The sequence below is a fragment of the Sorex araneus genome, chromosome 1 (assembly GCF_027595985.1).
Source record: "Sorex araneus isolate mSorAra2 chromosome 1, mSorAra2.pri, whole genome shotgun sequence".
Taxonomy (NCBI): Eukaryota; Metazoa; Chordata; class Mammalia; order Eulipotyphla; family Soricidae; genus Sorex; species Sorex araneus.
Window position 1 is genome coordinate 189,061,685 of NC_073302.1, and position 15,929 is coordinate 189,077,613.

General features: G+C 46.0%; 1 protein-coding gene across 3 annotated transcripts in view; it reads left to right on the top strand.

Moving 5' to 3' along the window:
- Positions 1–607: 607 nt before the first annotated feature.
- Positions 608–15,929, top strand: part of CHD1 (chromodomain helicase DNA binding protein 1) — an 85,507-nt gene continuing 70,185 nt past the window's right edge. For 2 of the 3 annotated variants that reach the window (XM_055140809.1, XM_055140789.1), the window contains exons 1-2: positions 608–711; positions 2,441–2,634. In XM_055140809.1, the coding sequence (XP_054996784.1) occupies positions 2,582–2,634 (53 nt within the window). In that variant the 5' untranslated portion in view covers positions 608–711; positions 2,441–2,581. Of the gene's footprint in view, positions 988–2,440; positions 2,635–15,929 lie in introns of all 3 variants that reach the window. The other variant, XM_055140800.1, reaches the window with a different exon arrangement.

Genomic DNA, 15,929 nt, shown 5'->3' on the forward strand with positions numbered 1-15,929 from the left:
CCGGGCTCGCAGAGCCTCCGCACAGCCCACCGCGCGGGCGTCCCGGCCTGCAGCCCCCGCGCGCCGCTGCGGCTCCGTCCCGTCTCTCCTCTGCGACGTCTTCGCGCCTCGTCCGGAGCGGCAGGAACGTCCACACCCGCACGGGGCGAGCGGACGGCTCCCACTCCCCCGAACCCGAATCCCTCCCCGAGCTGGAGCGACAGCGGCCGCAACCGGCAGTCCCTTCGCGGCTGGCGCGCGCGTCCCCGCCGGCGCGTGCGCGCGCCGCGGCGCCCCGCCCCGCCCGGCCGCCAATCGCGCTCGCCCCGGCGCCCCCCAGCGGCCCGCCCCGCCCCGCAAGGCCGCCAATCGCGCTTTCTCCGCCGGCCCCCGCGGCCCGCCCCGCCCCGCCAGGCCGCCAATCGCGCTTTCTCCGCCGGCCCCCGCGGCCCGCCCCGCCCCGCCAGGCCGCCAATCGCGCTCGCCCCGCCGTCTCCCGCGGCTCGCCCCGCCCCGCGCGCGCGCCCGCCGCGCCCCGCGGCCTCGGCGTGCGCGCGCCCGCCCGCCGCCCGCCCCTCAACCTCGCGCGCGCGGCGGCCCGGGGAGCGCGCCGGGCTGCTGACGTCGGCGGGAGGCGGGGGCGACTGCGACCTCGGCGGCGGCGGCGGCGACGGCGGAAACGGTCGCGCTCGCTCGCTCGCTGCTCGGCGTCATGGCGGCTGCCGGGAGCCGGTAGGCAGCGGGGCGGGGGCGCGCGCGGCGGCGGCTCGTTACTCTGCCCGCGCCGTTGGCGCCTCAATAATGAACTGATCGTCGGGGCCGCTCCGCGGGGTCGCGCGTCGCTGCCGGGCGGGCTCCGTCCGCTCCCGCGCCTGCCCTGCCGGACCCCCGCGCCCGCCGCGCCGCCCCAGCCAGGACCGCTCGGCGCCGATTCCGCGGGGCCCCGGGCGCGGGCCAGGCCGCGGCCCCCGCCGGCCGCCCGCGGCCCCGCTGCCTGCGAGCGCGCCGGTGAGAGAAAGGGGGCGGCGGGGGCCGCGCGAGGGCGGCGGCGGCGGGCCCGGGGCGGACGCGGGGCGCGGGGCTCAGGGCGCAGGCCGGGGCGGCGCGCAGGGGGCGTGAGGGCCCGCGCTGGCCGGCGCCCCCCGCGTCTCCCCGGCCTCGGGGCGTGGGGCTGGCCGGGCCCGCGGCACGTGGGGAGCGTGGGGGGCGGGGGCGGCGGCCGGGGCGACCCGGGGCGCGGGGCGGCGGCCCGGGAAGTTCGCGGCGGGAAGCGGGCCGGGCCGGCGGAGGCCGCGGGAGGCGGAGCGGCGCGGTGCCCGCCTCCGTCGGCGCCCGCGGCGGAAACTTGGACGCGGCGGGCGCGGGGCTGGTGGGGGAGCCAGTTCCCGCGTCCGAGGGGCACGCGGGCCTCGCGAAGGGCCTTCCGGAGGGGCGCGGGAGGGGACTTGGGGAGGGACGCGGGGCAGCGCGGCCGAGCCCCGAGCCCACTTGATTGCGGGGCGCCCGGTGGCGGCACTTTTGGCCGGGACAGTTACTTCTGTCGGGGGCGCCGCGCGGCCGGCCCCTGCACCCCCTGCCTGGGGAGATCCTGGGGGGCGGGGGGGTCGCCCGAGGGGCGAGCGCGGCGCCTCGGCGGCAGGCTCGGGACTTTCTGGCCGGGGAAGGATCTGACGTCTCCGTCCCCCGCTTCTTCCTCTCCCTCCCCTGCCCGGCGTCTCCTTTGTTTATTCGTGCCGGGCTCGGAGGTGACGCTCCGGCCCGGGCGGAAACCCGGGAGGCGAGAGCGCGGCGGCCCGGCCGTTCCGGACCCTGAGCCTGTTCTTGTGGGGAGCCCGGGGGGCGCCGACCCTTGCGGGGGTCCCGGCGTGCGCGGTGTCTGCATGGGTCCGGGTGTGCGCGGAGCCCCGGCGCGGCGGCGATGCTGGAGGCCGGTCTCGGCGCGGGTCGGCCCGCGGGCGCGCGCGCTCAGCTGGACTCGCCTGGGCGGATCGCAGGTGCCCCGCACGCCCTCGGCCCTCGGTGCTGTGGCCTCGAGCATCTCCCCCAACTGCCCCTTTGAGCACACATAGTCTCCAAGTTGGGTTCGGGGTGGCCCCTTTTCCTTCTCTGTGCGTCCGAGCATCCTTAGAGACTCGGAAGTCCTGGCGCAGCGTGTTACAGTTGCCGGCGAGTGTTACAGTTGCAGTGCTTCGCGGTCTGATCACAGAGTGTCTGCGAGTGCGTGCGCATCTCGCTACAAAGTTACGCGCGACCTAGTTTCTGAAAGTTTCCAAGCCCTCCAGACACTTGAACGCAGTTAACAGTGATCAACGGTTTGCTACACCCCTCAAAGAAAGTTGTCACTCTTAAACCTGGCTGCCCTAGAAGACGACCCTACCCTGATTTGTCCCATGTAGAAAATGGCCTTACCCGTCTTCTCTCTGTAGGAAACTTCCTTACTTTCTTAATATATTTTCTTTAGGTGGATAAAAATCCCTGGAAGTCTTTGAATATTGAAGAAAATTCATCTGAATTTTTGATATTCAAGGGGGAGTCAGTATTTATATTCATCTTTTAAACTGGGAAGATTTATATTTTATATTAAAACTTCTTGATATTTACAATGAATGGACACAGTGATGAAGAAAGTGCTAGAAACAGTAGTGGAGAATCAAGGTAAGCACTCTGTTATCTATTTTGTGAAGAAACTTTGACCTTCTTAAATTAATTTTCGTTATAGGTAGCAGTTTTCAAATTTAGATTGTTTTTATCTGGCCAGATAGTCGAAGATGTCCGATATACGGTCCTTTATTATTATTATTAATCAATGTTTATTTTATTTTAGGATGTATAAAGAACTTAAATGTAGGAAATTTTGGCTTAGTGAAGTGTTTGGTGCTTTATATTTCGGTTAATAATAAAAGCCAGAGCAATTAAAATACTTAAATTGGCCTGGCTGTTAATCTACTTCCAAATAAAGACAGTAAAATTTTTATTTTGTTTTGTGACTTCATTGTAATGGCACCAGCCACATGTGGCTACTTAGAAAACATCAGAATGTAGTTGCTCGAATGCACTTTATCAAGGATTCAGTGGTCACATGTGGCTGGTGCTCAACTACAGTGCAGGGATAGTGCCAATGGCAGCACCCAGCGTTGCTGTCACTGCAAGAATTTCCTTGGACATTGTTGATGGGGACATGGAAGTATTGCTGCCTACCTCCTTTCCCTGCTATTTTCTAAGTTTGAGTTTCAGTAATGTGTGAAGGAGAGTAGAGCTCTTACCTCAAGGGAGGCAATAGTTCATGGGAGTATCTGGTTTTTAGCCATTTTGATGTGTAAGAAAACTTCTCAAATAGACGGCTATTTATTTGTTGTTTGTTTGTTTTTGGGCCACACCTGGGGCTCTCAGGGCTTGTTCCCGACAGCACTCAGCACTCAGTACTCACGCTTGGCAAGGTTAGGGACCTCTAAGGCTGCCAGGCTCCAACCTGGGTTGCCTTGAGTGAGGCAAGTACTGTACTGTCACTCCTACAAAGGCTATTTAAATTCTGGAGCCCTTGCATTATGAGTTCAAAATATAAGGACTCCGAAGGAAGTCTAATCTGTTGAATTTCAAGGTCACGCATGTTAAAAAACATACTTAGTTTTATCCACTTAGGTGTAGACAGTTAAAGAATATGGGTCAGAGTTAGAATTCCCAGTTTCTTATTCAAGTCTGCTTCTTACTCAAATCTGCTTCTTACAAATTATCAACCTCTGAGAGTTTAGTTTTTGTACTTAAAAAATGTAGATCATAGTGTTATGTATTTAAAGTTGAGAATTGAATAAGATCTTCCATGTAAGGGGCTTAGAATTTCTGATACAGTAGCACTCAATAGTCGATGATCATGATTAGTTTTGGAACTGATGTAATGTTGTAATGTAGGATACTAGGTAGCTAAAGCGTGCATTATAATAATGTAGAAATAGAAAGGACAAGAAAAGGAAAGGATTTTAGGATGGTTTCTGGAAAAATACTGGTTAGTAAATAAAGCTGTTAACAGAATGAGAAGGTAAAATATAGATAGAAGATTTTTTTTGGCATGAAACAATATATGAATGTGAAGATACTTAAAAATATTAAACTGCTTTATAAATTGTTTTCATTGGCTAGAATCCTTAATTGTAATTTTGTATTTTTAAGTTGAAGATTTGTATTTTTGTTTCAGTTTTTTTTTAGTTCTTTTTGGAAGTTTATAAAGTGAAGCAGGAATACAACATTTATGGTTGTATGATTTCTACCAAAAATGCTTATTTTTAAGAAATTCTTTTCACATGGAAGGCATTTTATAGTCACTTGCTTTTCTTTACATTTATTAAAAATAGGAATACACAAGAAAAGATGCAGTCCAGTAACCAACTAACAGTGTGAAACTTAATTACTAAGATAATGTGGGTTAGGATACACCTGTATAACAGTTTCATCTTGGTAGAAAGTTGGGTATATAACAGAAGTTAAGCTTTAGAAAGTTTCTATTGGAAGGTTTTAAAGTATCAATTCCCAGCTGTTTCGATTTATCGTGATATTTGTAACCAAGTTTTTCAATCTTGGATAGATTTTTGTTGTTTCTGGGCCACACCTGTCTGTGCTTATAGTTTATTCCTGTCTCTACACTGAGAGGTCATTCCTGACAATGTTCTCCAGGGCCGTATGGGGTGCTGGGAATTGAACCCAGGTTGGCCCTGAGCAAGGCAAGCATCTTATCTGCTGAACTCTCGCTAGGCCCAGATTCTTCAGAATTTATTTCGTTTTGGGGGCCATATGGAGCAGTGCTCAGGGCTTACTGCTGGTGCTGTGCTCATATATCACTCCTGGTGGGGCTCAGGGGACCTCATGGGGTGCTGGGGATTGAACCCAGGTTAGCTACATATAAAGCAAGCACCCTACTTGGTGTATATCAATCTAGTCCCATTTTTTGTAGCAATGGTTTGTGAATAATGGCCAGAAATCAATAAAACCAACTGGCCAATTCTTGGATATTTGCTTAATAAGAAGAATTTCTCTGATCCCATGTAGGCAATATTCATATACTGTATTTAAGTCACATTCTTCCCAGTCCCCCTTCTTAGTTTGGGGATGGGGAAAGTTGGATATCTAACTGTGTTCAGATGCTGATCCCTGTGGTCAGGAGCTGGGGATCATGTGATTTTGGGGATCAAACCTGGGCCTCCTGAATTTGTAAAGCATGAGCTCTAGTCCATTACATACCTTTAGCCTTTGGGAAATTTTTCATAGCATAGGTAAGGCAGTTGCTAGTCATGTTCTTTAATGGACTTAATTATTAGAATTAATGTTGAACTAGCAATCGAACTTTGTGATTTTTAGAAATCTGTTATTTTATTAAATCTTTTTTTACTAATAACTGCATCAGTATATTAACATGTTTCAAATACATATGTTTATTCACATTCTGTTTACTTGAAAGAATTGTTTCCCACTTAAAATTTTTTTTCTTTGCCTTTCGAGAGGCCCAAGAATCCAGAGGTTCCTGTATGCGGTCCCAGCATGTGCTCCTCCTGGTTTAATTCCCAGCACCACACACCAGGTCTCCCTTTATACCGTACACTGCTGGTACAGCTCTGCAGGCCCTGACACAGTCCAAGGTGGCTCTGCGGGGTCTCCCAGCTGCCAGGACCCCAGCAGTTTCATGCTTTCAGGCCCTCCTTGCATCCTAAACATTATATTGAACTGCTGGGCCATTTAGCCCAGGATAGCGGAGACTGTTTCTGGGCCCTCTGAGCACCTCTGGGGATGCCCCACGATGCATACATATGTGTTTGTGTGTATGTATGTACGTGTGTGTATATACATTGTGTATGTGTGTGTGTCTGTGTGTGTGTGTTTAATTGGCATGTAGAACATTAGTTGGTTTTCTGTCTTAAGTCTTTGGATCTCAAAGGTGTTTTTGTGAAGGCAGTGGGGTAAGCATTGTGAGTGAGTAATCAATGGAAATATACTAATTTAAAGTCTGTTTAAGAAATGAGAAACTTTGGGGCTGGAGTGATAGCACAGCGGGTAGGCGTTTGTCTTGCACGCGGCCGACCCGGGTTCGATTCCCAGCATCCCATATAGTCCCCTGAGCACCACCAGGGGTAATTCCTGAGTGCAGAGCCAGGAGTAACCCCTGTGCATCGCCAGGTGTGACCCAAAAAGCAAAAAAAAAAAAAAAAGAAAAGAAATGAGAAACTTTAAAGACTTTGAGATCTGTAGTCTAAAGTCAGTGTTTTTTTTTCAGCATTGTTGTTTGTTTTTAAATAGGTTTAGGGTGATTATGGCTTTCTCTTAAGGGCTGGGCTCTGGTTGACTTGTATGCTGTGCAAGGCAAGTGTCTTACCTACTGGACTCTCTCACTTGCCACCGTTTCCCACCCGAGGATCTAACACCTCTTTGAGCATCAGCAACCCGGAACACTGCTCTCCCGTATCGTAACTGTCAGGAATGCCATTCAGGGAGTTGAACCCAGGCCACACTTTTCTTTTAGTGTCCTGTTATTGACACCATTTTTGTGTGAACATTGTGTCGTTTTTATTTGTAACTCTCAGGAGCTGTTCCTGGCTTGTTGCTGGGGTGTGGGGTTGGGAAATAAGACAGGGTCTACTTGTAGCAGTGCTTAGGGAGCATTTGCGAACTGGCTTTGAACCTGGCCCCTCTTGCATTCACGGCGTGTGCTCCAGCCTGGGCCACACCCGGCTGTGCTCAGGCCTTAGTCCTGACTCTACTGAAGGATCCATCACTCTGGGCTGGGTTCAGGGGGCTTGTAAGGTGACTGGAGTCAAACCTGGCTGTCGGTAGTGTGGGTAGCATGGTTGCAGTAATATTATCTCATGATTTTCAGAAGCAAAGTTCCTGCACCTTCGCCACCACAAAAATGCCCAACCCCCTGCTTTGCTAATTCCCATTTTTCAATCTAAGGCCCAGTGTTTGCTCTCATTAGATGCCAGCATATCTCTTGTTTTATGTCTATTACAGATGACTGAGTTCATTTGGGTATTTGTCCTCTGCTGTGACTTCACTTATGTGTGCTGCTTGTAACTGAGAGAGCTCGTCCTTCCTTAGAGCTGTATAGTATTCCATTGTATCTATATTCTACAGTTCTTTACCTTGTTACCTGTCTTTGAACATCTGGGCTGTTTCCATAGCCTGGGTACTTAGTGTACTTAGTGATGCAATGATCATAGGTGTGCAGACATCTTTTTGAGTTGTTTTGTTTTCTGGGTTTGATGACTGGAAGGGGGATTGTAGGGTTATAGGGAAGATCTAGTTTTAATTTTGGGGGGTGGAGCGTTCTTTGGTCCCCCCTGGCAGAGGGCTCAGGGCTTATGCCTACTCCTAAGCTCTGTGTTTAGGGCTTTCTCCTAGTTCTGTGCTAGGATTATTCCTTCCAGGGCTTCTTCCTCTCATGCCAGGGGTGGGAGTGGGGCTACGGGGGGGTCTGGGAATCATGTCAGGTGCAGGGGTTGACAGGGGTGAATAATGTGTGCAAGGTAAGTGTCTTGTCTCTGCATTATCTTTTTGACCCATCTATTAATATTTTTAGAGAAGTCTTAGTACGGTGTTTCGTAGAGGCTGAATCAGAACATTCTTGAATGTCCTTTTCTACCACATTCTTGTCAACACTGGCTGTTTCCAGTCTTGTTGATATACTTTTCCTGACATCTCATTATTGTTTTAGCATTTCCCTGATCATAAGTGACACTGAACATTTTTGTTTGTTTGCTTTTGGTCACACCTGGCAATGCTCTGGGGTTACTCCTGGCATGCTCAGGGGACCACATGGGATGCTGGGGACAGTATGGGATGCCGGGATCAAACCCAGATCAGCCGCATGCAAAGCAGAGGCCCTACCCACTTTTATTGCTCCATCCCCAACACTGAACACTTTTTAGTGTGTTTATTTTCCTTCTGTAAGCCCTTTTCAGGGAAGTGCCTTTATCTCCTCTCATTTTTTGATGGTGTGTGTGTTTAAATTCTTGGGAAAAGTGTTATCTCCTCATTTTTTTTTGTGGGGTTTTGTGTTTCTATTGCTGTTGTTGAGCTTTATGTGTGCTTTATATATATTTTGGATGTTAGCCCTTATCTGACATATATGGTGTGCAAGATTTTCTCCCACTGGGTAGGGTGCTGTTTTAGCCCATCCTTTTTGCCCTGCAAAGCAATTTTTATTTTAATGTCTGGTTTGCTTCTATTGCCTGTGCCAGTGGGCACCCCTCTGTGCCTGCACCCCTCGAGGTTCTTTCTTGAGAGTTCTGCCTTTTTCCTTCAGTGTATCTGATAGACTATAAATTCGGGGATCTAAGTCTTCAAGTCTTTAATCCACTTTGAATTTGCTTTGCTTTTGTGTCTGTTCTGAGATAGGGTTCCAGTTGGGTTTATTTATTTATTTATTTTTGCATGTAAGTAGTTTTCCCCTAGCACCCTCTGTTGAAGAGGTTTACCTTCCTTGCTCACTCCACTTCTTTATTTAACTTTTTGTTTTGTTAATGGTACAGGGGATCAGTCTAGGTTTTTACACCTGCAAGGCAGTCACTGCCACTGAGCCTTATCCCTGGCCCTCAGCTCAAGCTTTGTTGTTGTGTGTTGTTTCTGTGTTTGGGGGGCCACACCCACCCTGCAGTGCTTGGGACTACTTTGTACTCTATGCTGGAGGCCATTCTCTGTGGGGTTGGGAGACCTTGGCTGATTGGGGGCAGGGCAGAGTGGGGGTCTAACCTGGGACTCTTGAATGCAAAGCATGCACAAAGCCTGCTAATAGCTTTCTTCGCCCCTTTCTCAATTTTTAAGGTTAGTTTATTGTTAAGATCTAAATGTTTCTTCTGAGAAGTATTTCAAGAAAGAGAAATATCAAGTCACAAAGCCAGAGTAGCCTGATTACATTGGGTTAAAGAAATAGGCTTAAAATTTCCTGTGATGTCATTAATTACAGGAAAGTGTGACTCTTCCATTTTGTTTTTTGTTAATCCCTATTTCACAATTCAGTATATGCACTCTTCATCTTTTCCTTCCCATTCCTCTCCAAATACCCTGAGTGGCTTATTAACTCTAAAGAGAATGCCATTTTTTCATTTGAGAACCCAATACATTCTAAGTTGGAACTCTCCAGGTAGAACTTTCCAAATTAAATTTTTCACCATATTTTAAGATTGTGGCAAGTCTACATTATTGTAAATTTTTTATGGTAAGGACAAAAGAAACTCAGGACTTCTGAAGACATTACTTTTATGTACATAGGTATATGGGCAAACGTTACTTTGAAATCCATTTAAAATTTTTGTTGTTGTTTTGGTGTTTGAATCACACCACCAGTGCTTAGGACTTACTCCTTTGCTCTTAGGGATCATTTCTGGCAGTGCTGGGGGTCATATGTCTGTGCCAGGGATTGAACCCAGCTCAGCCATGCACAAGTAAGCACTTTAACTCTTGTTTTATATCATTGCTTATTGAGATCTCGATGCCTACTACGTTATATCTGGTATAGTTTTGTGTTTTAAAGTGAAAGCACTTTCTGTAATTTTTTTAAAAAATGTTTTTAAAATTGTTTTTAAAAGGTAAAAATGTAAAACACAGAAATAGCAAAGTTTAGTGTCTCATTTGTGATCCTAGGACCAGCACGTCTGGGAGCGTGTTAGAAGTGTAGAATCTTGGGGCCCAGCCACACCTACTAAGGCAACATCTTCAATTTAGTGAGACTGTGATGTGATTTGTAGTGATGATAAATATTTATGCATGCACATATAAAGCAGTTGGCCTGAAATCTTTCTAATCATTCTGCACCTCACCTTATTTGCTTGTTACTGATGTTAGTACACATGCCTCTTGTTTTCTGGGGACCCTTCAAGATTCGAATTGTGGACCATCACATACCAGGGCGAGTTTGGGTGTATTTATTTCTCTTGTTAGAATAATAATGCAGCCAACCAGTGGTTACTGTGCTTTCACTGACTGAGCCAGCACCTGTCCTGGTGCACACTGATTTGTCAACATTTATCCTCACAAGTTACTGTGATGTAAGCGGGGGTTTGATTCCCTGCTCTCAGAAGGGAAGCCAGATTTATTAGGCACCTATTTTTTTTAATGGTCAAATTCCAGACTTTGAACAAGCCTTACTAATGTTGTTCTTGTCTTTCTGTTCTTAAAGTCCGTGATACCATGATAGCCTAATTTGTTAAATCTTCTTGGTGTTCTTTGGTCTGGGAGTTTCTGAATCTTTCTTCCATATGTTCTTTAATTGTCCTGAGAAGTACCAGCCAGGTATCCTATGCAGTGTCTTCCAGTTTTCTTTTCTTTTCTTTTTTTCTTTAAACTAAATGAGGCTTGTTTTTATGTAGAGATGAGGATCTCAACCATATTTGGGTTGCATAATATTCACCTGATCTTGCTGATGAAGACCTTCATTACTTGGCCTTGGTAGTTATTTGTCAGGTTTTTTCATTGTAAAATTTCTCTTTAAATTCTGTGTTGTATTAGGCAGCAAGTCTTTGGAAGATCTGGGGTGTGAATTTTATCTACTGCTGGAATCTCTAGACTTCCCTGAAGAAGTCATTTCTTGCCTCTCCACTCATTTGTCTGTGTGAGCATGGATTATGTATATGTTGTTTCTACTTAAGTTACAGTCCAGTAATGCTTTGTTTGCCTCATCATTTTCTGCCATGTTCATTGGGAATGCCCTTTTACATTAGTTTTGGTGTCTCTTTTATGTGCTCCTATTCTTTTGCCCTGGAATTAGCCAGTTATTTGAAAGTCCTTGTGTCTTTTGTTGGAGAAAATGGTATTACATAGAAAGATTTGGGCTCAGTTATATCTGTTGCTGATTCACAGCTTTTTGATCATTAGCAGACAAAGCAGACATGTAATTCTTTTACACACACACACACACACACACACACACACACACACAGAGCTGTGACTGTCTCATCTCTAGTTGTGCCTATCTAATGACATATTTAGGTAAATATGAATTCATATTGATGTCTCCAATTCAGTCCTTAACTAGAGTCATCCTAATTTTTTTATTACAATTTTCACTTCCAGCAGTGAGAAAGCTGACTTCTGTCATCATCTTTCATGTACTTGTGCACAAAATACATTTTCAGAATTTTTAGTCATACATTCCTAAGCCAGTTTACTAACTAGAATACAGTTTCTGCACAGCCCTACATTTTTAGTTTTAGTTAGTAGTCCAACACTATTTCCCAAATTTCTCTAGTGTAGTTATGCCATAAATTTTTAGTAAAATAAGGTTCATTTGTCACTTAAGTTGTATTTTTATTCTGGGAAGTTTGGTGATACTGGGTCATTTAAGAAAATTGCATACCTTACATTTGACTTCTATGGTACACAGCTTTGAGGCTTTTGACATAATACTGTGCACAAAAACATTTATTCGTGATCCTGGTATTATACAAATTTTTTTTACCTTAAAAGCTCCCCTGTGTATCCCAGTCTACTGAATAAATAGAATGTTCATTTTTACAAGATTCCCAGGAGACTGTACACATATGCTTGTATGTGAAGCTAGACTGTTGGAGTGATTCAATCTCTTCCCAGGTTTTAGAATTATAAATAAACTTGAATAATAAAAAGGTGATAAAGGAATAGGCAGGGTTACACATGCAATTGTATAAATTAATATACTATTTAAGAGGCCCTGTGGAGTATACAGCCAAGTCAGGTAAAAGAAAATGAAATAAATAGAAGCAAATTGGTTGGGTAATTTAATGTGCTTCAGGACGAGTTTTTATGCCACTTTCATAGTCTTGATGATCAATGATGTTTGAAAAATGAATGACAAATGGTGTGTATTCAGAAGTGTGAATAGAGGGACAGGAGTACAATAGTCTACTTTATAGGAACATGTGGGGAGAATATAAAGGAATTCAAATTTACAGCTTCACTAATGAAGACTGTTGGATCGCCTTATTTTTTTAGTTCTCAACACGGGGTTAATATAAAACAATGTTGTGCTCAAGTTTTTTATGACTTAGTTCCGGGTGAAAGGAAGAAACCAAAAATGGCTTAGTGGGATGCACAAAAAAGCTGCTGTGGCTGTGAGCCCCGAGGTGGACTGACCAGACCCCTGCTTGAGGGGAATCCCGGGGATCTGTGGTACCTGGCAGGCTCTGTCTTTTTCTGGTGGGGTGGGGTGGGGTGGGAGGGGCTTGAGCCACACCTGGGCTTGCTCTCCTGAGGATTTTAGGGGACTGTGTGCAGTGCCAGCATTCAGCTGGGGTCGGCCTTGGGCAAGTACCTTAATCCAACTGGTTATCTCTCTTTCCCTACTCCATTGAGTCAAGTTCTTGTATGACCAACTACAAAAGTTGTGATATGAATAACTAGCTTAAGCAGAAGTCTTTGTGCAGGAGTTTGGTTGGTTTTTAGGATTCTTCTATTCTTAAGGTAGTCCCTTTAGTTCTTCTTGTAAATATGGTTTTGAGTCTGAAGTTCCTGAGTTGTTTGTCCATGAAGTTGTGTCTCATTCCTTCAAATCTGAATGAGATTCTGTATGGGTAAAGCACTCGGGTGACTTTGATTTCATGGAGTTTTTTCACTATATTCCACCATTGTCTTCAGGCCTGGAGGATTTCATTTGGTAAATCGGCTATAAATTTCAAGGTCACTCCTTTGTATGTAATTTCCTTCTTTGATCGTGCTGCTTTCAGTATTCTATATCTGCTTCTTTTGTCATTCTGGTTAGGATGTGTCTTGGTATATTTTTATTTGGATCTCTTTCAGCTGGTCCCCTTCTGGCTTCTTGAACGTGGACACAGGTACCTTGTAGCTCTGAGACCTTCCCATCAATGCTGTCTTTGACTATTGCTTCTTTACCAGGGTTGCCTTCCTGCCCCTCTAGAACTCTGATGATTCTTATGTTGTTCCTCTTGAATTTACTCCAGAATTCTCTTGTCGACTGTCCATTTGTTTTGAGGTTCCCCCTTCCCCATCTTGCATTGTCTGGAGGATTTCTTTACCTCATCTTGGAGCTCACCGATTCTGGCCTCAGCCACTGTTACTCTGCTGCTGAGGCCTTCCAGAGAGTTTTTTGTTTTGCACACCAGATTTTTAGATAAGGTCATTGCTGTTTATAGTTTTTTCATTTTTGCTCTCTTATCCTTTTGTCTGTTCCATTCTTTCTTTGAGCTCCTAAATATCCACAGCAATGCTGAATTCCTTGTCAGAGAGATAATATAGCTCATTATTATTTGTTGAGTCTCTGGGGCTCCCGTCTTCACTCAGTGAGCATGGTAGGGTTCTGCATTGCTTTTCCATGGTGACTTTTGTAGTCTGGAGGTGTTTCTTGTGTGGCTTCTTTCTATGCTCATGGTGACTTATGAAGACACAGAGAAAAGCAATGCCACTATGCTCATGGTGGGGCCTCCTGACCTGGAGAACGAAATGGTGATCTTGGGGAGCAAATAGTGCTCTGATGCCATGTTGCCTCAATTTCTTGGGATCGAGGCTGGGTGGAGTCAAGTTGGAGTGGTTAGCAGCTTCCTACTAGCCCTCCCTCTACTCCCCCTGATGTGAGGCCCAAAATGGTGATCTTGAGGGAATCCTGCCCCAACACACTGCCTCCAGAAATATACTTTATTCTGGGTCCGGGGCCACACCAGTTATGCTGAAGGGGTTACTCCTGGCTCTGCACTCAGAAATTACTCCTGGTGCTACTTAGCGGACCAGTGGGATGCTGGGTATTGAACCCAGGTCAGCCACACACGAGGCAAGTATGCTGCCCACTGCACTTTCACTTCAGTCCGTGTTGAAAGTTGCTTTAAATACAGCATGAGATTTTTTTTGGCACCGCTATATCAAGTCAGGTCTAAGTTGTCACTGAGATTAAAATTCATAAACAAGCAGAGAGTTCAGGCTACACAGTACACACATCCTGGGGTCTCTAACTTGCCTTGCACCGACAGAAGGCATGAAAACAGTGCTTTAGCCTCCACATGCCCCACCCAGTCCCAGGGACTGGATTCAGAGCATCACTTAAGCACAGCAGATGCTCTCCCTCTAGCTACATCCTTTGTCTTGGGAACTTTTTTTCTGTTTCTGGGCCACACTTAGCAATGTTCAGGGTTTACTCCTAGATCTGCACTCATTATCTTAGTGGGGCTGGGGGCGGGGGGGAACCCTTGGGGATGCCTGGATTGACTGCATGCAGGCAAGCATCCTGCCTGCTGTACTGTCACTTGGTCCCTATTTTCAGTTTATTTTTTATTGAATCACCGTGAGAGTATTACAAAGCTGTTCATGATTGCATTTAAGTCATGTAATGTTCCAACACCCATCCCTCCACCAGTATAATTTACCAGCACCAGTGTCCCCAGTTTTCCTCCCACCCCTTCAGGGCACCCCACACCCCAGCCTGCCTCTTATGACAGACACTCTCTTCTCTCTCCTATTAGGCATTGTGGTTTTCAATACAGAGCTGCAAAGTTACCATGTATATCCCTTTTCCTGTTTTCAACACTCAGTTCTTGTCCAGAGTGATCATTTCCAACTAGTATTGTCATAATGGACCCTCCTCTATCTCAGCTACCCTTCACCTCCCACACCATTGACCCACCATTGACCAGTCCTCCTGGCCTGTTTTCCCTGGCCTATTTTTATTTTTGAAAAGAGAGACAGATTTTAATTTTTCAAATCCTTGCCTTTTACTGAGGTGATGAGTTAGACTGAGTTTCACACATAGCATCCCACATGTACCCAGAGTTCCTGCTTCCTCTGGGCAGTGTCCAAACCTCCCTACATCCCAGCCCATTCTATGGACCAACGCTCCAGGAACTCCGTTCCTAATGAGCAATGTCTCTCCTGGTGGTACATACCTTTCTCTGTCCTTAAGATGAGTGAGCGACTTCATGCAACTGTAGGTTGCATGAAATACTGAATTTGAGATTCTTCTTTAAAGCTTTTAAAGAGGAGACATAAACCTTGATTCTTTGTACTGTGAGGTAGACACAGTAAACACAGAGGGAATCACTGGTAGTGCAAAGGTAGAGAGCTAACTTTGATAAGAATGATTAATTTCTACACTGATGTAGAATATTGGGATGAAGTTTTTGGTATTTTGGAGGGAGATTATTTAAAATTCAGATAATCTTAAAATATATTTAAGGCCCTGATAATGTAATTTGATAATGTAATTTTTATGATAGTGAAATATTTTGATAAATTTAGGAAAAGGTTAGAAGGTAATAAATCTTATACTGCAGTATTTGTTATGTGAAGGTTGGAGCCCTTGGAGAATGACAACATTGTATCTCTTTGGGGAGGGGAGTGCCCCCCCTCAGTGCTCAGGACGCACTCCTGGCTCAGTGGACCATATAGTGTGCCAGGTCAGCTGCATGCAAGGCAAGTGCCCTGGCTTCTCTACTTCACTCCAGTCCCTGGCTCTGCATTAATTACATCAGAGACTTCTTTCTATGCCTGAAGTAGATATGTTATTCTTACCATTTGATACAACTACAGCTACATTCCTAGTTCTAAATGATTAAAGCCTAATGGAAGAAACTTGATCTGAAAAAGAATTTTTGAAAGAATTGCATTATATGTGATTACTAACATGAAAATATTTTATTCAGCAGGTTTGTTTTTCATTTTTGCTCTGGTGTCAGGGATCAGATTCATGTCTTACGTTACAGCTGAAATACATCTGTGATTTAGCAATCCATTGTATACTGAGGATTAAAGCCATGTGCATTGTATCTTAAAGGACCAAGTCAGGAGATTATTATAATCATATTATGCTATCTTGATTATTTTATTTATTTCTATTAAAAGACTTAGTACTTAAAACTATCATAGCTCTATGGGTATTTGCAGACTGAAGAAGACTACAAATAATTTTGTTAGTAAGGCGGGCGGATTGGTGCAATAGCACAGCCGGTAGGGCAGTTTGCCTTGCATGAAGCCAACCTGGGTTCGATTCCTCCGTT